Here is a 17,074-nt window from a genome sequence, read left to right on the forward strand (position 1 = left end):
GCTCCCCAGATGTGTGCGCAGTAAGGAGGAATACCCATACGTAGTTTAGAAGGGGAATTGCACTAGTCACTGAGCTTTTCTGCATTCTCAGTGAAATCACAATTGTCACTAAAACCCAGTCACTGTGATGTTTTGTTCCCTCAATGAAAAGCAATACCACTATTACTAGAAGCACTGTGATGTCCTGCGACTTCTGGTGAAAAAACAAATCTGTCCCTGTGGATACAGTCATCGTGATGTGCTGCTGCTTAGCAAATTCACTTCTGTTTTTTCTTCCATCAGGGAAAAAAAGAGCTGTCACTAAAACCCAGTCCCCGATTCCCGTTTCTCATAGGAAATAAAATACATGTGACACTAAAGTCCAGTCACTGTGATCTTTTTCTGTCCCCTCGAGAAACAAAGATGTTGCTTCCAAAATGTCCCTCACTCCATTTTTTTACCCTCAGAAAAAACATGCATCTCGGCGTGAACCTTGCCACTGTCATTATCAATATCGATCCCCAAGTTAAAAAAGATATGTATGTCACAAACCTCTTGTCACTGAAATCCTGTCTTTCAATAAAACAAAGTCACTTTGGTATACTGTTGTTTTAAGGACAGGCCTTACTTTGAAGTAATGACTTCGAAATTACTTTGATAAATATAGATATTTGTGGGGTGAGGGGTGTAAAGGTGTTGGCGGGGGATTTGGGGTAAGGGTTGTACTGAAGAGGAAGTGGAGGTATAGAGGGGAACCCAAAATAAAAAATATATAAATCGAAGTAGACATTCGAACAAATTACTTCGAAGTAAAAAACTACAGATTAATTTGGTTCATTGAAATAACATGTTATTGTCGATGCTACCAGGAAAAAAGAGCAGTGTCATTAAATAACAGTAACATCAATTGTCTGAATTATCCGGGATAAAATAATGTCACTAAAACCCAGTCACTGTGGTGTCCTAACCGTTCAGTAACGAAATGTGTCGCTAAAGTCCATTTGCTCGGATGTTATGCTTCCGTAGGAAAAAATAAACTGCGTCACTCTGAACGCAGACTGGACTTTTGTCCATCATCAGGAAAGACGTGTGTGTGCGCGTGTGTAGTAATTTTGATTTTCTGAACCCTCCAGAAAACAAAATATGCATGCCACTAAAACCCAGAGACTACGATTCCCTGTTTCTAACATAGGAAAAGAACGTGTGCTCCATTCTGAAAAAAGTGAATGTGATATGTTGGCGCCCCTGGAAATAAACATGTCTCTCACTGTGACTTCGACTTCATCAGGGAAAACATGCGTGAAGATAAAACTCAACCACTGTAAGATTCATGTCACTCTAGAAAAAAGAATATTCCATTGGGAACCTAGTCACAATGTGACACCTGCAAACAAATCCATGTGTCACTAAGACTCAGCCACTGTGGTTTTCTCTTTGCAGAAAGACAAGCAAATCAAACATTGCTCAAATTACCTTGATCAGGACTTGTGGGAATAAACAGAACACAGGTCTCATTCATTTTAGTGCAGTCGGTTTATTGGACAGTTTGTTATGAAATCACAGAACTACAAGCAGTTGGTAACAGCCTCTTTACCTTAAAGTAGTAAACAAAGTACAATACATTGGGCCAATGACAGAGAAGAAAACTCCTCTCCGCCACCCTGGGGTCTTGATAGCACAGTGGCGGGGATGCGGGAGAGAGAGAGGGAGCCAATGAGGGAGAGAGAGAGGGTTACAGAGATCGAGAGAGTGAGAGAGAGCGAGAGAGACAAAGAGAGAGGGGAAGAGAGAGAGAACGCGAACTCAGGAGACCCCAGGACAGACTCAAAGGGAAACATGTAGAATCTCTTAACAGTGCTGCTATTGGCAGCGTGACCTGCCTGTGTGCAGAAATGCATGTGTGTGTTGTTTAACTGAACTAACAAAGGATATTCTTGCATGAGCAGCGCTTCCTGTTCGCCCAGAGTGAGCTGTAATGTACATTGTGTCACTGTTCTTAATATGTGCACTACTGTGCATGTATTGCTGTGCCCCACAGCTGTCTGTCTATTCATCCATCACAATTCCATCAGATCTGCAAGAGACAGAGGACTTAGTGAGAGCAGGTCTTCATGGCGCTGGTCTCCAGAAGGACCCCCTGATGTGGCCGAGTGGAGGGGTGATGCCAACCTGGTGCCAGCTACGCATCTCTGGAGTCATGCTATGGGTATAGCGCCTAGAAACAAAAAACAACAGAACCACTAAGCTAAGAGACTAGCATGAAAATACAGAAACATTAAGATGCCTGTTAAACACTTGAAACATTGCACATTACTGTATGAAAAACCTCATGTCTTAACACTGCAAAATCATTGGCCAACTTTCTCTAAGTAAGGGGGTTTAAAACACCCTTTGCACTGGTGTAAATGTAATTGGCACCAGGGCAACAATTACCTTAGTGCAAAAATATCATCACAAGATCGGCGGCGCAGGTAAAAAGTGGCAGCAATTCCACTATCAGCGGTGCAGGTAAAAAATGACACAAATTCCACTACCACCACTTTTTTTGTGGTAGTGGAATTGGAAATGGTAATACCGCTCTTTTTAACTCACCGTGAATATCGAGTTTGGAGGAAAAGTGCAAGATTCACCTCTGGCAAAAGCTGGAGGTGAATCCTTGAGTTTACCACTTTAACCAAAATATTTAGTGAATTTACTGCATGTTATTATCAATCAAGGTAAGTCTGCCAAAATCCCTGAGCTGTCCACTGGACGGCAAACACTTATACCGCCCCATTACCTCTCATAATTCTGTGATAATGCCATGGGATCAAGTTGCGGTAACGGTAAACAAGGTCAGTGGTGAATCTGCAAATTGACTGGCGATTTACCACCAAACGCGTAAGGGAGCCACTGTCTTTCATGGCCTTTTTGAACCAGGGAAAATATTTTGGACTAGGGTAACCATTACTCGGGTGAAAACATGCATTTAAAGGAATAGTGTGCTCAAAAATATTATTGTCCCGATCGTTCAGGCATGTGGTTTTAAGCATACGTTGATCGATCGTAAAACATTTCCTATGCATCTTACCGTAGGTTTCCACACTTTTACACATGCGAAATCAGGCAGCAGGGTGCGGCCATCTTGTGCTAATCTTATCCGTTTACCCATCGCCCTAAGGTGAACTGCCCTGGCGGCACTAAATCATATCCCCCGCCCCTGAAGCTGACATCACCATTCCTAGCGATATTCTCTGCCTACCTTCATGACATTACTGTGCAGCATAGCCAAACATGCCCAGTCATCACCTACGTCTTCACGTCAGTTGACGCACAACCCGGAATATCAACACACATCCTCTCACAGCAGAGCACGTCCCAATTCTGAATACAAAACACTATTTTTAAAGGAAACTACAATACTCTGCAATTTAGAATGTGCTTTTATTTCACAATAAACGGCAGATTTCCATATTCAACCACATTGGTAATTTCTTTTTTCTCGATCCACAAATGTTTATCGTGAGTCACACAGTGTTCTTTTGGGTATAAGAAGCGCATTGGATGCACCGTGAATCACAAGGCTTCGGTATCAGCTTGTTGCTAGACCAACGTAAACAATGTCAAGTTGCTCGGTGTCGCTGGAACCGCAAAAGGGCATATCAGCCCGGCGCCATCGTCCCACAAAAGCGTAATCGCAATCCAGCCATTTAGGTGAATCTGCAACTACCTGCTGAAGAAGCCGTCAATTGGTATCTGGAAACTATGATATTAGCAGAATGGGATGATGTAGCTGTGTAGAAAACATAACAGAAATGTGTTTGAGTATCCGTTCTTTATTCTAATTTATCAATTTACACATTAATTATGCACCGTGTGAAACCTAATGATGAACACAATCGTGAAACAATGCAAACACAGAGAAAACATGGTGGAATGTCAGAGTCTAACATGTGCTTGAGAGGTTAGTGCTATGGAGTATGTTTAGCTCGCAATGTGATGGGGATGCAGAAGGTGACTGAAGAATTATAACAACACAGACAGCATGTTAACGGAATATTAGCGTAGAATTTGGCATTGGTGGAACCTGTGGGAACCCTGACGTGTACTCCATGCATTTCGGAGCCGGACCGGCCATGTGTCCCAGACAAACACAAGTACACACTGGGCCTCATTATGGGTTTGGCGATAGCCATGCGTTAATAAGGGCATGGCTGCCACCAAAACCGGGTCCGGGTTCCCTGAATGGGGAATTACCGGGCCATTCCGAGTTTGGAGGGCCTGGTAATTCCTCCTAGAGAGAACCCGGGCCCGGACCTTCCCATTCCCATTTGAGCCCCCATAGGACTCAATGGGAATGGGAGCGGGAGCAAACAATGGGCCGATTACAATCGGCCCGTTGTTAGCTCCCTGGTGGCGTCCTTACCGGGTCCCGCGAGAGAACCTTGTAATCTTGCGGAATGGGATTAACGGGTCCGCCTTCATTAGCGGAACCCGTTAACCCATTCCGCAAGGGTCGTAATGAGGCCCACTGTTTTTTTTGCATGTCGTTACAATATGCCAAAATCAACAACCCATTACAATGTTTGTTAGACAGCATAAAAATAAACCTTGACTCATTAGTCTATAAACTCGTCTACAGTAAAACGTACACAATATTCAGCATTTCCATTCTCTCGGCATAACGCAGAGTGTCCATTCAGATCAACGAATTTTCATAAAATTAAATTACATGTTCCGTTGTTTAGTTTTGGAATGGTGAACCTTATCATATTTGATGGTATTACACACCTCCTTTCATTCATTCCATTGCGAATCCTCCCTTTCTTCCAAGGACGAAAAACAATTGACCCTACTTAGAAGTGTCTATGTTAAGTTTGCTTTTGGTGAAGGGAAGCCACAAATCAAAAACATACAGCCTATGATGTGTGGGCGTGCAAAGCTCATAAGCAAAAATCAAACCTGGTGACCTTCACTCCCATGGGAGCGATTAGCCCTGCAGACCAATGTGGTATTTGAAATATTTTCGAAAAAGAAACAAATTGTTTGCTGGCATCCACCAATGCAGTGCAAAATTTATAGTGATATACTTATTTTATGAAAACAGTAACAGTTACTGTCCTCCCCATTGTCACATCTGTGTGCACCCTGTTTTCAAGGAAGAATGTGCTCTGTGGATAACGTGAGACACTCACAAGTCCTAAATAGAAGTGTCCTTCCATCTCCACTGAACTTTGCACACACTAACAATGTTGGAGGAGAGGCGGTATATCCCGCCACCCTGAAGCATTCTCGTACCGGTCAAATGACGTCTAAGCTAAGGTGGGAGACACCTCCATCCCCTCCTGTACCTATTTGCATCACCCATGTTTCATATAAGTGTATTAACGCTATGCTAATGTGTATGCTTTCAACCTCATTTTGTTTACTTCCAAATGCCCTATTTTTAGAGTCCCTCTGCCCCTCTGGTGAACTGCTCACTCTCCCAGCACCTCCCACATCCAGCTCCCACCACCTGTCATCTCAGCCCGTCTCCTGTTCTCACGGAAATGCAGCTATTCATTTTTGCAAGTAGCAAGTCTCGTGCCCTGACAAAATGTGCTTGTATGAGAACGTTAGACCAAGCCCTGCTCCAATCTTTGTGCGCAATCCATCTTTGTTGACTGACTCATGCCATCTCCAACCCCCTCGTGCCAGGCCGCGGTCCCCTGAACCCATGACCCCTGTTCCCTTTGAACACATCTGTTCCCCAAATCCAACCCCTGCACCACCTCAACTTCACCTCTCATATACCTAATCTGGAAAGGTCATATATTTTGGTAACACTAACACCTATCCCCACTGTGTTTCAAACCGTTACACTCCAAAGGCCGCAAATCAAAGTACGGCTCTTCTGATAAGTCATCCGATAGTAACAACCCCTAACACATACCCCCATAAAAACATATTGGTCAGAATGCACCTATTTCACACCAATAGCCCCCTTTCATGCGTTGTTTTGCTTTCAGTCAGTAGTTCTTGCATGGCAAGTTTGTTATCTAGCCTAGGTTTCATTCCTTAGTGGGACACGTATTTATTCAGCAATTTGGACGTGCTTGCTAAGGCAACTGCAGACCCCACAGTTGCTTTCATGCTGATATCCATCTGACTCTTTCCCGATCAGTGAAGGACCCACAAGAGCTCGACAAAAGTGGGGAGTGTGAAATCACAGAGTTACACTGTATGGCATCCTCTAACAGGCAATGAAATTGACAAAGAGGATACAATTGAAAAGGCAATTTGGACGCTTTATTTGGACAATTTATACTTTTAATAGCTATGAAATTCAAGTTGAACAGATTTCCATCGGTCATGTACAATGTATAAACATTGAACATATAAATAGCAGCTAATCATTTGAACCGGGAAGTGAACTGTTCCACGAGTTCTGCTTTCGGTGAACAGGACACGTTTGCAATGTTTTGTGGCATTGTATCTGGCCTAGGAACAAAATCATGAGCGATTCCATGAGTATGCATGTCCAACACAGTCAAAGTGAGATCTTTCACAAAATCGAATTCCATTTCCTGATATATTGGCTTGACCACACATGTTCTGCTTCTTTTTGCAAAGGACATTGTGTAACAAAGTATCCCAAAGTTTCCTGCAGTTCTCGATTGTTCTCTCCCTATGTTCTTGTTATGCACTAATACTGCTAGTAGTGTTCGATATTGCATCCCGTCTATTCCGAAATGCAATCTCTTGGGCCTGTACTTTAAGCACATATTGTGGAACGCCTCCAAATCTCCAGTGTGACGGAATTCTGTGAGCCCTTGAGATCCCTTGATAGAGTTTTATCAAACACAATCTTCTCAAGAGCTTTGTGTGGAGGTGAAGATGGAACCAAACACTTCTTCTTGCGTTCCTGCTCCTCTGATAAAGGTCCGTGTGCATATTGGTGAAAATGTACGTTTTCCTTCCATGAGTGAATGTTGGAACAGTGGTGCATCAATGAGTGCCATTTTTCAAGTAGAATTTCCACAGAACCATCAGAAGTTTTGGAGCTCCACCAAAGATGGTTGCTGAAAGACTGGAACCACTGTAAAATATTTTCAGAACCTCTTTTTCTACCAGCAGCTTTGATTTTTTTATTGATTGATTTGGCAATGTGCCATACATGAAACTGATGGCGAATGTTTGGAAACACCTCTCGGATGGCCTTGGCTATTGAAACATGTCTGTCGGTGGCTACGAGGTCTATTTGCATTCCCATCGATTGGAGATCTTCCAGGGATTTTATAAAAGCATGTTTCTCCATGGCCACTGAGGATTTACATTGGGACACCTGCATGACCACCAAACTCACAATTTCTTTAGTTTTCATGTCCTGAAAGTGGTATGTGCAGTACTGCTGAAAATCCACAGATGTCACACTGTCCATCGCCAGCTAGCCTGAACCGTTTGCCAAAGAATGTCCTTTCAATAGACATTTGTTCAATTTTCCAGGCTTGACTAATAGCGGGGAATAAACGTTCTCGTTGATACTTGTAGTATTGCGTTTTAGCGAGGAACTGAAGTCCCACAAATGTACAGAAACTGGACAACTTAAGTAGAGCCACTGAAAAGTAAAGCTGATGCACACAGTAGATTTCCAGCTGGCACTTTGCCCAGCATCGGTTGAGCGGACCATGAAAATGTAGCATGGAGCTGGGCACAGGTGGCTTGGATTTTCAGGTTGGTGCCTTGTGATACACAAGTCACATTCACCAAGGACTGCCCGCATAACCCCCCCCTCACTGGATGGACACATTTCAGCATTAGTGTAATCTCTTCTAGGCAGCTGTCGAATACAATGTACTTGTGCTCCTTTATTAGACTATCGTCCTGCATGAATGTGGTTTGTGACTCGACTTTGGTGGACATATCGACCAAACTAGACACACTGATGTCGAGATCTTTAGCAAGTTCCTCTGTCAATTCTGTTGAGGCTTCAGTCTCTGTTATTTCAGCTTGTGTTAGTTGCACACAAATTGGAGAAACCATCAATGGCAATTGTTTATTGGGTGGCACTTTTTGGAGGGTGTAGATTGTGTGAAGTTGTCACTGAGTAATTCAAAAGCATCTTCTTTTTATTCAGTTTCTTCTTCATCTTGTCGAGTACTAACACTGTAGCAACGGTCCAAAGACACTCTGCTTGCTTCGCTGGTCACATTCAATTCATTTTTCTGGCCATTGTGCATAAGCATCTCGAGTCTGCTTATTGACTCGACCACGCCGCGCTTCAAATAATAGTTGCTCCATGGTGAAATCTGTTTGGCAAGCAGCATCTTTGGTTTCATTTGTTGTCTGTGGCTTCATACTTCTTTTCCTTCTCGGCCTCTAGGAGATGGGTTGTAAAAACATGTTCAATGTAAATCCAACATACAGTATATAGCACTTTAGATACAAGAAACATGTTATGAAGACAACACCAGCCCAAAACACTTTTCGTAAACATTGTTTGTAAGTTACCCTTGTTTTCGTGATTTTCGTGTTCTTTAATGTAACGACCGCACCAGCAAGCTGGTCCACCGCCTCTGATCCATTTGCCTCCTCTTCTAATTCACGACCTTGTACATATCCCTTGAATATAATATTCATAAAAAAAGTCAATCGTATTTGAAATCAAATTCTTTCATCGCACACATGCCTACATACATACCCTCGTAAACAGTGTACGTCATTTAGTCAAAATAGACATTTTGAATTTCGCCTGATTGATGGCAAGTGTACTCGATCAGAGATCACTGTGCAACACCTACTGATTGCAATGTTGCACTCAAGCATTTTGCATTGTATTCTGCATTAGGATAGAAATTGTAACGTTAGAACTGAAATGATAAACGTTTGAAACACTTCACGTTTATATGAATGTCACTGTCTAATAATATCAGATGTAGGGTTACTTTCTTTAATTCAATGGAAGTGTCAGTACACATACCTCATACTCTGGACCAGCTCCAAAGGATGATGTAATTGTATTCAAAGTACCAGCATCCCAATGCAACACAGTACTTGTTTCAGTATGGATGAAAACAGTGAAATTGCACAGAGACAATCGGATGCAGACAATGGTACATATAAATAAAACCCCATAAATGAAGTATTATGTAAACAAATGATAGGATACATAAACTATTTCATATTATTTAAAATTCTATGCATAATACATTCCCGTAATCGAGAAGCAAAATAAAACTACCTGGTAGGTGCTCAAAGTTGTTTTGGACTCCGGAAAAGAAATGGATGCAGAATCTTGCTCCTTCATTTTCAGTGTATTGTCACAAAGTGTTAAAGGTAAAATTAGATTTGCATTAGATATGTGGGATGATCCAACTCTCAGTAATATGAACTTCTGCAAGTCTGTATGGCTCACCATCGATATACTGGACGTGTCAGTGATGTCATCACTACCGATGGTCTGTGCTTCAGTCAATATGCTCACCTAAAATAATTGACATGTGAAGCAACCGATTACAAAAAGATTATGCTTATTTCGAAGGGCTCTATGGCATACTTTTCTATGCTCATAATTAGCTTCTATTATGCTCTTAAAACCAGGAACAGATGTGTAGCAAAATGTGTTATAGTTATAAAGTAATGCAATCTGGGAAATATGCAAAGTTTAGTAAGAAACATTTACACCGAAAGCACCAAACAGTTCATGTAGTTACTTGTATTCCCATGCCTACAGCTAATTGATCATCCGGGACTCGCCAGGTTCAGCCTGTGCATGAATAGAGTTGGAATTGCATTTGGAAGCAATTTACGAGACGTTCTGGGTTGATGTTTCTTGGTGTACTGCGATCGGTCATACATATCCGGTGTAAAGTGCAGGCTGCAAACGCGGAATCGATCACCCCTCAAGTCCCCCAAGACATCCTGGGTTCTACTTTGAAGCTCAACCAGCGCAAATCGACAATATCTGACCCATTCTCTTATTAGATCTATATTCCTCGGGAATAAATGCCCTTGGGTTTGTTATGAGTCTTAGAACGGCAACTGCCAACCATACAAGCAGGAATTCTTGAAAAATCTGTACAAAAAAAGTACACATAGTTGCAAAAATGTTTTACGTGAATGCGTGAGAAAGATGGAATTATATCATAATTTTTCTATGCAATGTTTATTTTGGTCACAGAAGCAAAACCTGTGTAGCGAATTCGACTATACACTAGGATAACTTTCATACAAAATTGATTGATGTGACGCAAATCGTAACGTCTGTTGAAAGTACTTTCATACATCAAAAGGAAACATGCTTATAGATATGGTGCGTGAAGAATGCAATTCTATCCCAATTTACACTGATGACATTTGCTATATATCGATAACGGAACAAACTAAACAGAAGACAATGGTAAAGGCGATGAGATGAACGAGCATTACACTACTGGGTACATTCGTTCGCAATCGATCAAAATTTACAGATAAAAAATAGATGATTATGTGTCCTGCCCTTACCTTGACTAACAAACAGTTAGATTCAGCTAGCAGGGTAGTTAGTAGCAGGAGAACAGGTAGCGCGATGACAAGTTCACTTCAAGTGCTGAGAGATGTTCACAGGTAGCACGATGACGAGCTGACTTTCAGTGCTCACAGATGTTCTCAGGTAGCACGATCACGAGTTGATTTGCAGTGCTCACAGATATTCTCAGCATAAATCTCAAGGGGTTTATAAAGAGTTAGAAAAGTGGGTGTGTATGTGAATGAGTGCCAGTATACACGGGCTCTGGCTAGGCCATGTGTTTAATGTCCGCTGTGCAGAAGATACCTTTGAAGTGTACATGCTCTTTGGCATCCTGCCAGCCCCCTCGGGAGGGCCGGGCCACAGGTGCGAACAGCTATTGATAGTGGAGGGGGGATGGATGGGCATGAGGCGTTCAGAAAAGATCACAGAAAAATGCTGAAAATAGAGACACACTTATGTGGATTGCAAGGGCACGGTCTGCTTCAGGGGAGCATTCCTGGAGACAGTGGGTCTGGCTAGGCCATGTGAACAATGGCCCCTGCGCATAAGATACCTTTGAAGTGAGCATGCTGTTTGGCACCTTGGCTGTTCCCATCCTGCCAGCCCCCTCAGGAGGGCACGGCCACAGGTGTGATCTATTAATAATGGAGGTGGATGGATGGGCATGTGAACAATGGCCACTGCGCGCAAGATACCTTTGAAGTGTACATGCTGTTTGGCACCTTGGCCCTTCACATCGTACAAGCCCCCTCGGGAGGGCACGGCCACAGGTTTGAACTGCCATTGATAATGGAGGGGGTGGTGGATGGCCAACAGGCATGCAGAAAAGGTCATGGAAAAATGCTGAAAATAGAGACACACTTTGTGGATTGCAGGGGCGCGGTCTGCTTCAGGGGAGCATGCCTGGAGACAGTGGGTATTGGCTAGGGCATGTGAACAATGGCCCCTGCGCGGACGATACCTATGAAGTGTACATGTAGTTTGGCACCTTGGCCGTTCCCACCCTGCCAGGACAAGTGAGCATGTCCTTGATTCACTGAAAAATTGAAACAACTATTCATAAAAGTTCAGTTGTATTTTATTTTGTTGCTGATGTTGATGGCACAAATGTACTACACATTGTATACTTCAGGTTGCAGCACAGTGTGGGAAAATCCTCTGTACTGACAGCTGTCACTGGGGAATAGGGCTCTAATGGCACCAATGACACATGCGGGCATTAATCGTCTAACGCGGTATCCAAGCCTCCCATGAAGCCACCATGTAAATGCATGATAGGCCACCAGCCTGTACCACTTGTGGAAGGGAAAGACACAAACTGTATTTAAATGAACATGATAAGTGTATCAAACCTTAGTTGCAAATGCAATCTTGTATCCTACGGCATAGTTGCCAGTACAAATGTTACTTCATGGATCAATCAACTTGGCTTTAAAGTGTAGACAAGTGTAGTGAACTGCTATGCATTCCGTAACGTTTTGGGAACAGAGAAATATTGTTTCTTGGTTGTACGTGAAAGACACATAAGATGACCACTATGATTTCCCCAAATCGCGGGTGATGTATAGAATTGCAGGACTACATTAATTTGGCGGTGATAGATCAAAGTTACGACAATATAAGAGACAAACATTACATTTCAGTGGCACAAGTGACATCAGATCTAGAGTACACTTACTCGTTACTTGGATTGCGAGGGCGAACTGTTGTGCGAAGTTCGTGCATAAGCACCATCATAATCCTCAACACGGACCTTGTGAGACAGGCTGCCCTGAAGTCATGCAGCTCGGTAAGGCATAACAAAGGTGTCTTCTTCCGATATGTAGGCCAGGTATCTAGAGTTTTCTCTGCAGCAGCAGCTCTCCTCTTCGGTTGGCATGACCTCGTACCGATTGCGGGTACACCAGGTGGAGACGTTGTCCATGCGACTAGGCTCTGGCTCTTGATCCGGTGATTCGTTCTCCCACCTGTCATCCGAAGCCTCATCGTTTCCACATCTTTCTCTTTCGACTAATCCTGCCTTGGAATACTCCGGCTCATACTGCTAGGGCTGTATTGCTGCCATTATATGACAAAATTAAAACAGATAGTAATGATAGTACTAGTATCTGTTCACATGGGCTACGAGCAATGAAGATAGCTGAACAGGGCAGAAACAAGTCACAGGATAGACAAAAAAAGACAGTGAAACGCTTGAAAAAGCAACTCGGATGTTGTCTGGTTAGAAGCAGTCTGTTTATACTAATTGAGGAAAGAGGCGTACTGCCATTTCCATGGAGACACGTCATTAGCGGGAGCGCAGAGAACGTTGACAAGAGACGTGCATTGGCTTTGTGAAATGGGCCGTACGCGTCTAGTGATGTCAGCTTCAGGGGCAGGGGATATGATTTAGTGCTGCTAGGGCAGTTCATCTTAGGGTAATGGATAAACGGATAAGATTAGCACAAGATGGCCACGCCCTGCTGCCTGATTTTGCATGTATAAAAGTGAGGAAAACTACGATAAGGTGCATAGGAAATGTTTTTACGATCGATCAACGTATGCTTAAAACCACATGCCCGAACGATCGGGACAATAATATTTTTGAGTGCACTATTCTTTTAAGGAATATAATGTTTCACTAGGGGCTCTTGCACTGGTGCAAAGTGTCAGCACTAGTGCGCAGAGGTCCAGTGTAGCAAGCCCTCTGCTCTACATACAAGTCTTGAGTCTGACAAGCGTTCATAAATTACCTGCATGGATTTCCACAATAGGCCAGGCTTCATTTTTGGAATTGTCCTCTCTAGGTCACATTTTCTTTCAGAAAAATGACAGTGATTACGGTAATGAATACTCGCTTGCGGTGACGTGAATCAGACTTTTCAAGCAGACCTTTGTGTTATTATTGTCTTAAGTAGATCATGGTTTTATAGAGATGTTTCATTCAAAGAGAGTCATAGCATTTCTAAAAGAGAAAAACGACCCACAAACAAGACTGTTCTCATTTACTCGCCATCTTGCATCCACGCGTTGCCCCTGAGCTATCCTTCCTCCCCAAAAGCCTTCAATGGATCAATAAACACAGATTAAAGTTATCCACTTGCCAATATGTGCATTAAACATTCTAAATATGCTGTTGGAAATCCCTAGAAGGTGTTGCTTGCTTGCAAGCGCCCACACTTGTTGCACTGTTGGCGGCCCAGGACTTGCAGAAGCAGGATCTAGATTTCCAAATCTCATATTGACGATAACGTAGCCTCACATTTACTACTTTTTTCGCAAGAGAGAATATGGAGTGCCTTTCGCCTCGCTCCTCACGGCACGTGAGCCAGCTAGGCCATTCCCTAGAAGCCGCCTAGTGCCTAGTGTGTCTGGCTGCTCTGTCTGGTGTGATGCCTTATGAGACATGTGCCATGTAAAGGACTTGGCTCCATGGGGTGTCTGTTAGCACGAGCAAATCCAAAGCCCCGGTGCTGGGGCAAAGAAAGCACCCAAAGCTAACGTTCATCCTTAAAACAATCTCCTAAAACAGGGGTCGGCAACCTCTGGCTCTCCAGATGCTCTGGACTACAACTCCCATGATCCCTTACCATTGACTGTGCTGGCTAGGGCCAATGGGAGTTGTAGTAAAAAATATCTGGAGAGCCAAAGGTTGCAGACCCCAGTCCTAAAACTAGCGACATAGGTTACCCGGAAGTGAGGGTGGACTGGATATTTGCACGTGTCTATAATGGGACACGAGCATGGGTGAAGGTGTGGATTGGATAAGGGCATTCTTAATTGAAGGATATAACTGAGGAACTCGTGCCAAACTACAGAGGGTGAATCGGATGCTGAAGGGGAGGAGGTTCTAGAGTCTTGGAGCGTAGACGGATAAGGCTTGCTTTGTGGTTCTTTCCTTCCAGCATCAGAGTTAAAGTTTGCACATTTCTTTACTTCTGGTAGATCGCAGGCCTCGGAGATGCTGAGTCTCTCAGTGTGGTGGCTTGTGGACTTCAGGGCGACAGTCTTGTTGATTATGTAGTAGGATTAGAAGATTATACAGGCTTGCAGAGGGAGCCAGTGCATTTAAATGAGGGTAGGGGTGATCTGGCCTAATTTGCGGAGTCCTTTGATGGGTCATGCTAGTCACTGGACGCCTTCCAAGAGGGCATTGGCATTATCCAGGTGGGAGCGGATGAAGGCTTGGACAGTCATGACCCTGCCTTCTAGGAAGGAAGTGATCCATTCTATTGCTTCTTACGAGAATCAGGCCATGGAGGTGAGATGGTGACACTGGATTTTATGGTCTAGCAGGTTGAAGGTGGCTGACAGGTCCAGAAGGAGGAGCAGGGCCAGTTTATGACTATCCCTGAAGTCATCTATCTGGTTTTTCAAGTCCAGCAGATTGGATTCGGTGCCGTGGCCGGGGCGTAATCTGGATTGGTGAAGGCCCAGTATGTGATAGGTTTCTAGGAATTGTTGAACCTGTAGATGGCATTTTCACTAGGAACGGGACTGTTGTTATGGGCCTATAGTTGTTGGGAGCCAGTGAGGGTTTCTTTAGGAGGGGAAGTAACCAAGCTTCCTTGAAGCTGGTGGGTATCGGGCCTGTGCTGAATGAGGCATTTATAAAGGCAGTGAGGAAAGCTATAAGGACTTCTGAGCAGTCTTTGATGATCGTGACGGAACAGACATCCCCTTTGCATTTAGAGGGTTTTAGGTTTTTCATGATGGAGAGTACTTCTGATTCCTCGACCTCCTTAAAATGGAACTGTTGGACATCATAGGTCATAGGGTTAGTGGCAGTAGCTGAGGTTGGGTCATGCGGAGCGAGATCAGTCTGCTTTGATTAGAGATGATTTTTTAGTTTGCATTTCTATTTTGTCCAGCAGTGCCGTTTGGATGTTGGAGCACCAGGTTTCATCTTTAGTAAAGGATTCAGGGGGGGGGCGATGGGGTATAAAGTACTCTAAAGATGGAGAAGAGTCAAGCAGTCTTGTGGAGTGGAAGGAGTGTGGACCCTGTGCAGCACGAATTGGCTTTGATTTTCTTTCCAGAAGTCTGTTTTCCAGCTCTACCACGGAGGGGAGAAGAACCCGGGGTCCCCGCAGTGCAGAGTCAAGCAGAGTCTTGTGGAGTCTTAGGGAGGCGAAGGAGATCAGGAAGTAAACTGACAGTAAGGAATGGACTTTAGTGATTCGGTGGCCATTTAATGATGCAAACCTTTGCCTTGTGCTATAATTATCGTTGATGTGAAGATAAAGAATTACATTTAGCGAGTGGAGGGAGGAAAAGGAAAATTAAATTGCCCCTGTCTAACATACTTGGCGACCGTGCGCGGATGTTTCCCGTCGGGGCGACTGCAGGTATTTGTAATTTTGTGCCCCAGACATCACACCTCTGAAGTGATTCAAGGACACACTATTTGACGTTAGTCCGTGGAAAGGTTGCCTCGTTCCAGAATTCACTTGCCTACCAGCTGTTGACTCACAGCTCATTACAAGCCCTAATCACGCGTCACTTCCTTCACAAAACCAAAAGTGCCTTCACTGCAGCACAGACAGTTTGCCAAAGTTAACATCCGCCAAACTGTGAGAGCCCGTACGTCGATAACTTGCCAATCACCCCCTGGCAAACATTGACACCCTTCGCTCTGGGATGCCTTCGAAGGTAGAAACATTGAAATTGGTGGAAACATTAAAACTCACTCCTATTAAAAACATACCTAGAATTTTATGTTCAAAACAACCAATGGTGCGCGGTAGAGAACATGCTGTTTCATTGGCCGCCAACATCAGAACATTCTATTCTTAGGAGGCGTTCTCAGTACAAGAAACAAATCTAGTGCCGGTGACCATGGAAACTCAGAATTCAAGAGCGTGAAGTAACATTGACGGAGAAATCAAGTGGGAATAACCAGCTGATAGATCTAGCGTTCCCGACAGACTTAACAAGTCCAAGTGACTCTGTCCTTAAATTAATTTAACTGAGCAACATCAACGTCCATTTAAATACAAATAGAGACACTGAACAAAATAATAAGACAAGTACTACCCAAAAAGCCCAAATAAACAAATGAAGAGAAAGGTGAAACAATGACGGCACTTTTCAAATGACACCCAACAAACTGAAAAAAAGCTTGCTTTGAAAGAAGATAATATACTATTGAATCAACTTAATGCAGAATACACGAAGAAATGTCAGAGCCCAATATCGGCAGAGAGAGACTGGGAAACAAGAACACCTCCAGAAATAATAGAATAAGTTATGGAAAGTTAAAAAGATAGAATTCTCAACAAAAGTTTCTTTACCAACAACAAAAGCCAAGAGATGGTGTGCCTAAGGGGCAAGTTGAACAACAAAAAAGCTCAGACCAACATTGTCACAAAATAATAATACAATGTTGAGCAAATAGCTATCCTCTATATCAGTTAAATAGATCATCCAACTTGAAAATATTTGGGGAGATACAAGAATTGGCAGACCTAATATCATGAGATATTAATCGTGTTGAATTTATACACAATAATGACTTTACGGTAGCGCAATTATATATAAAATCCGGCATAGTACTCAATACTATTTAGTTAGCAAAACAAGAACTATTCATCCTGGGATTTGAAATCTTCCTATCAGAGCTGAATCACAATGAACAAGCAAAGGATA

General features: G+C 43.3%; 1 protein-coding gene across 1 annotated transcript in view; it reads right to left on the minus strand.

Moving 5' to 3' along the window:
* Nucleotides 1–1,556: 1,556 nt before the first annotated feature.
* The window catches only part of LOC138452783 (WAP four-disulfide core domain protein 3-like), a 253,499-nt gene continuing 237,981 nt past the window's right edge, over nucleotides 1,557–17,074 (minus strand). Inside the window, exon 7 of the mRNA XM_069605123.1 lies at nucleotides 1,557–2,194. Coding sequence (XP_069461224.1) covers nucleotides 2,175–2,194 — 20 coding nt within the window. The 3' untranslated portion in view covers nucleotides 1,557–2,174. The remainder of the gene's footprint in view (nucleotides 2,195–17,074) is intronic.

Source organism: Ambystoma mexicanum, chromosome 4p, assembly GCF_040938575.1.
Source record: "Ambystoma mexicanum isolate Mex_15411 chromosome 4p, UKY_AmexF1_1, whole genome shotgun sequence".
In the NCBI taxonomy this organism is placed as follows: domain Eukaryota; kingdom Metazoa; phylum Chordata; class Amphibia; order Caudata; family Ambystomatidae; genus Ambystoma; species Ambystoma mexicanum.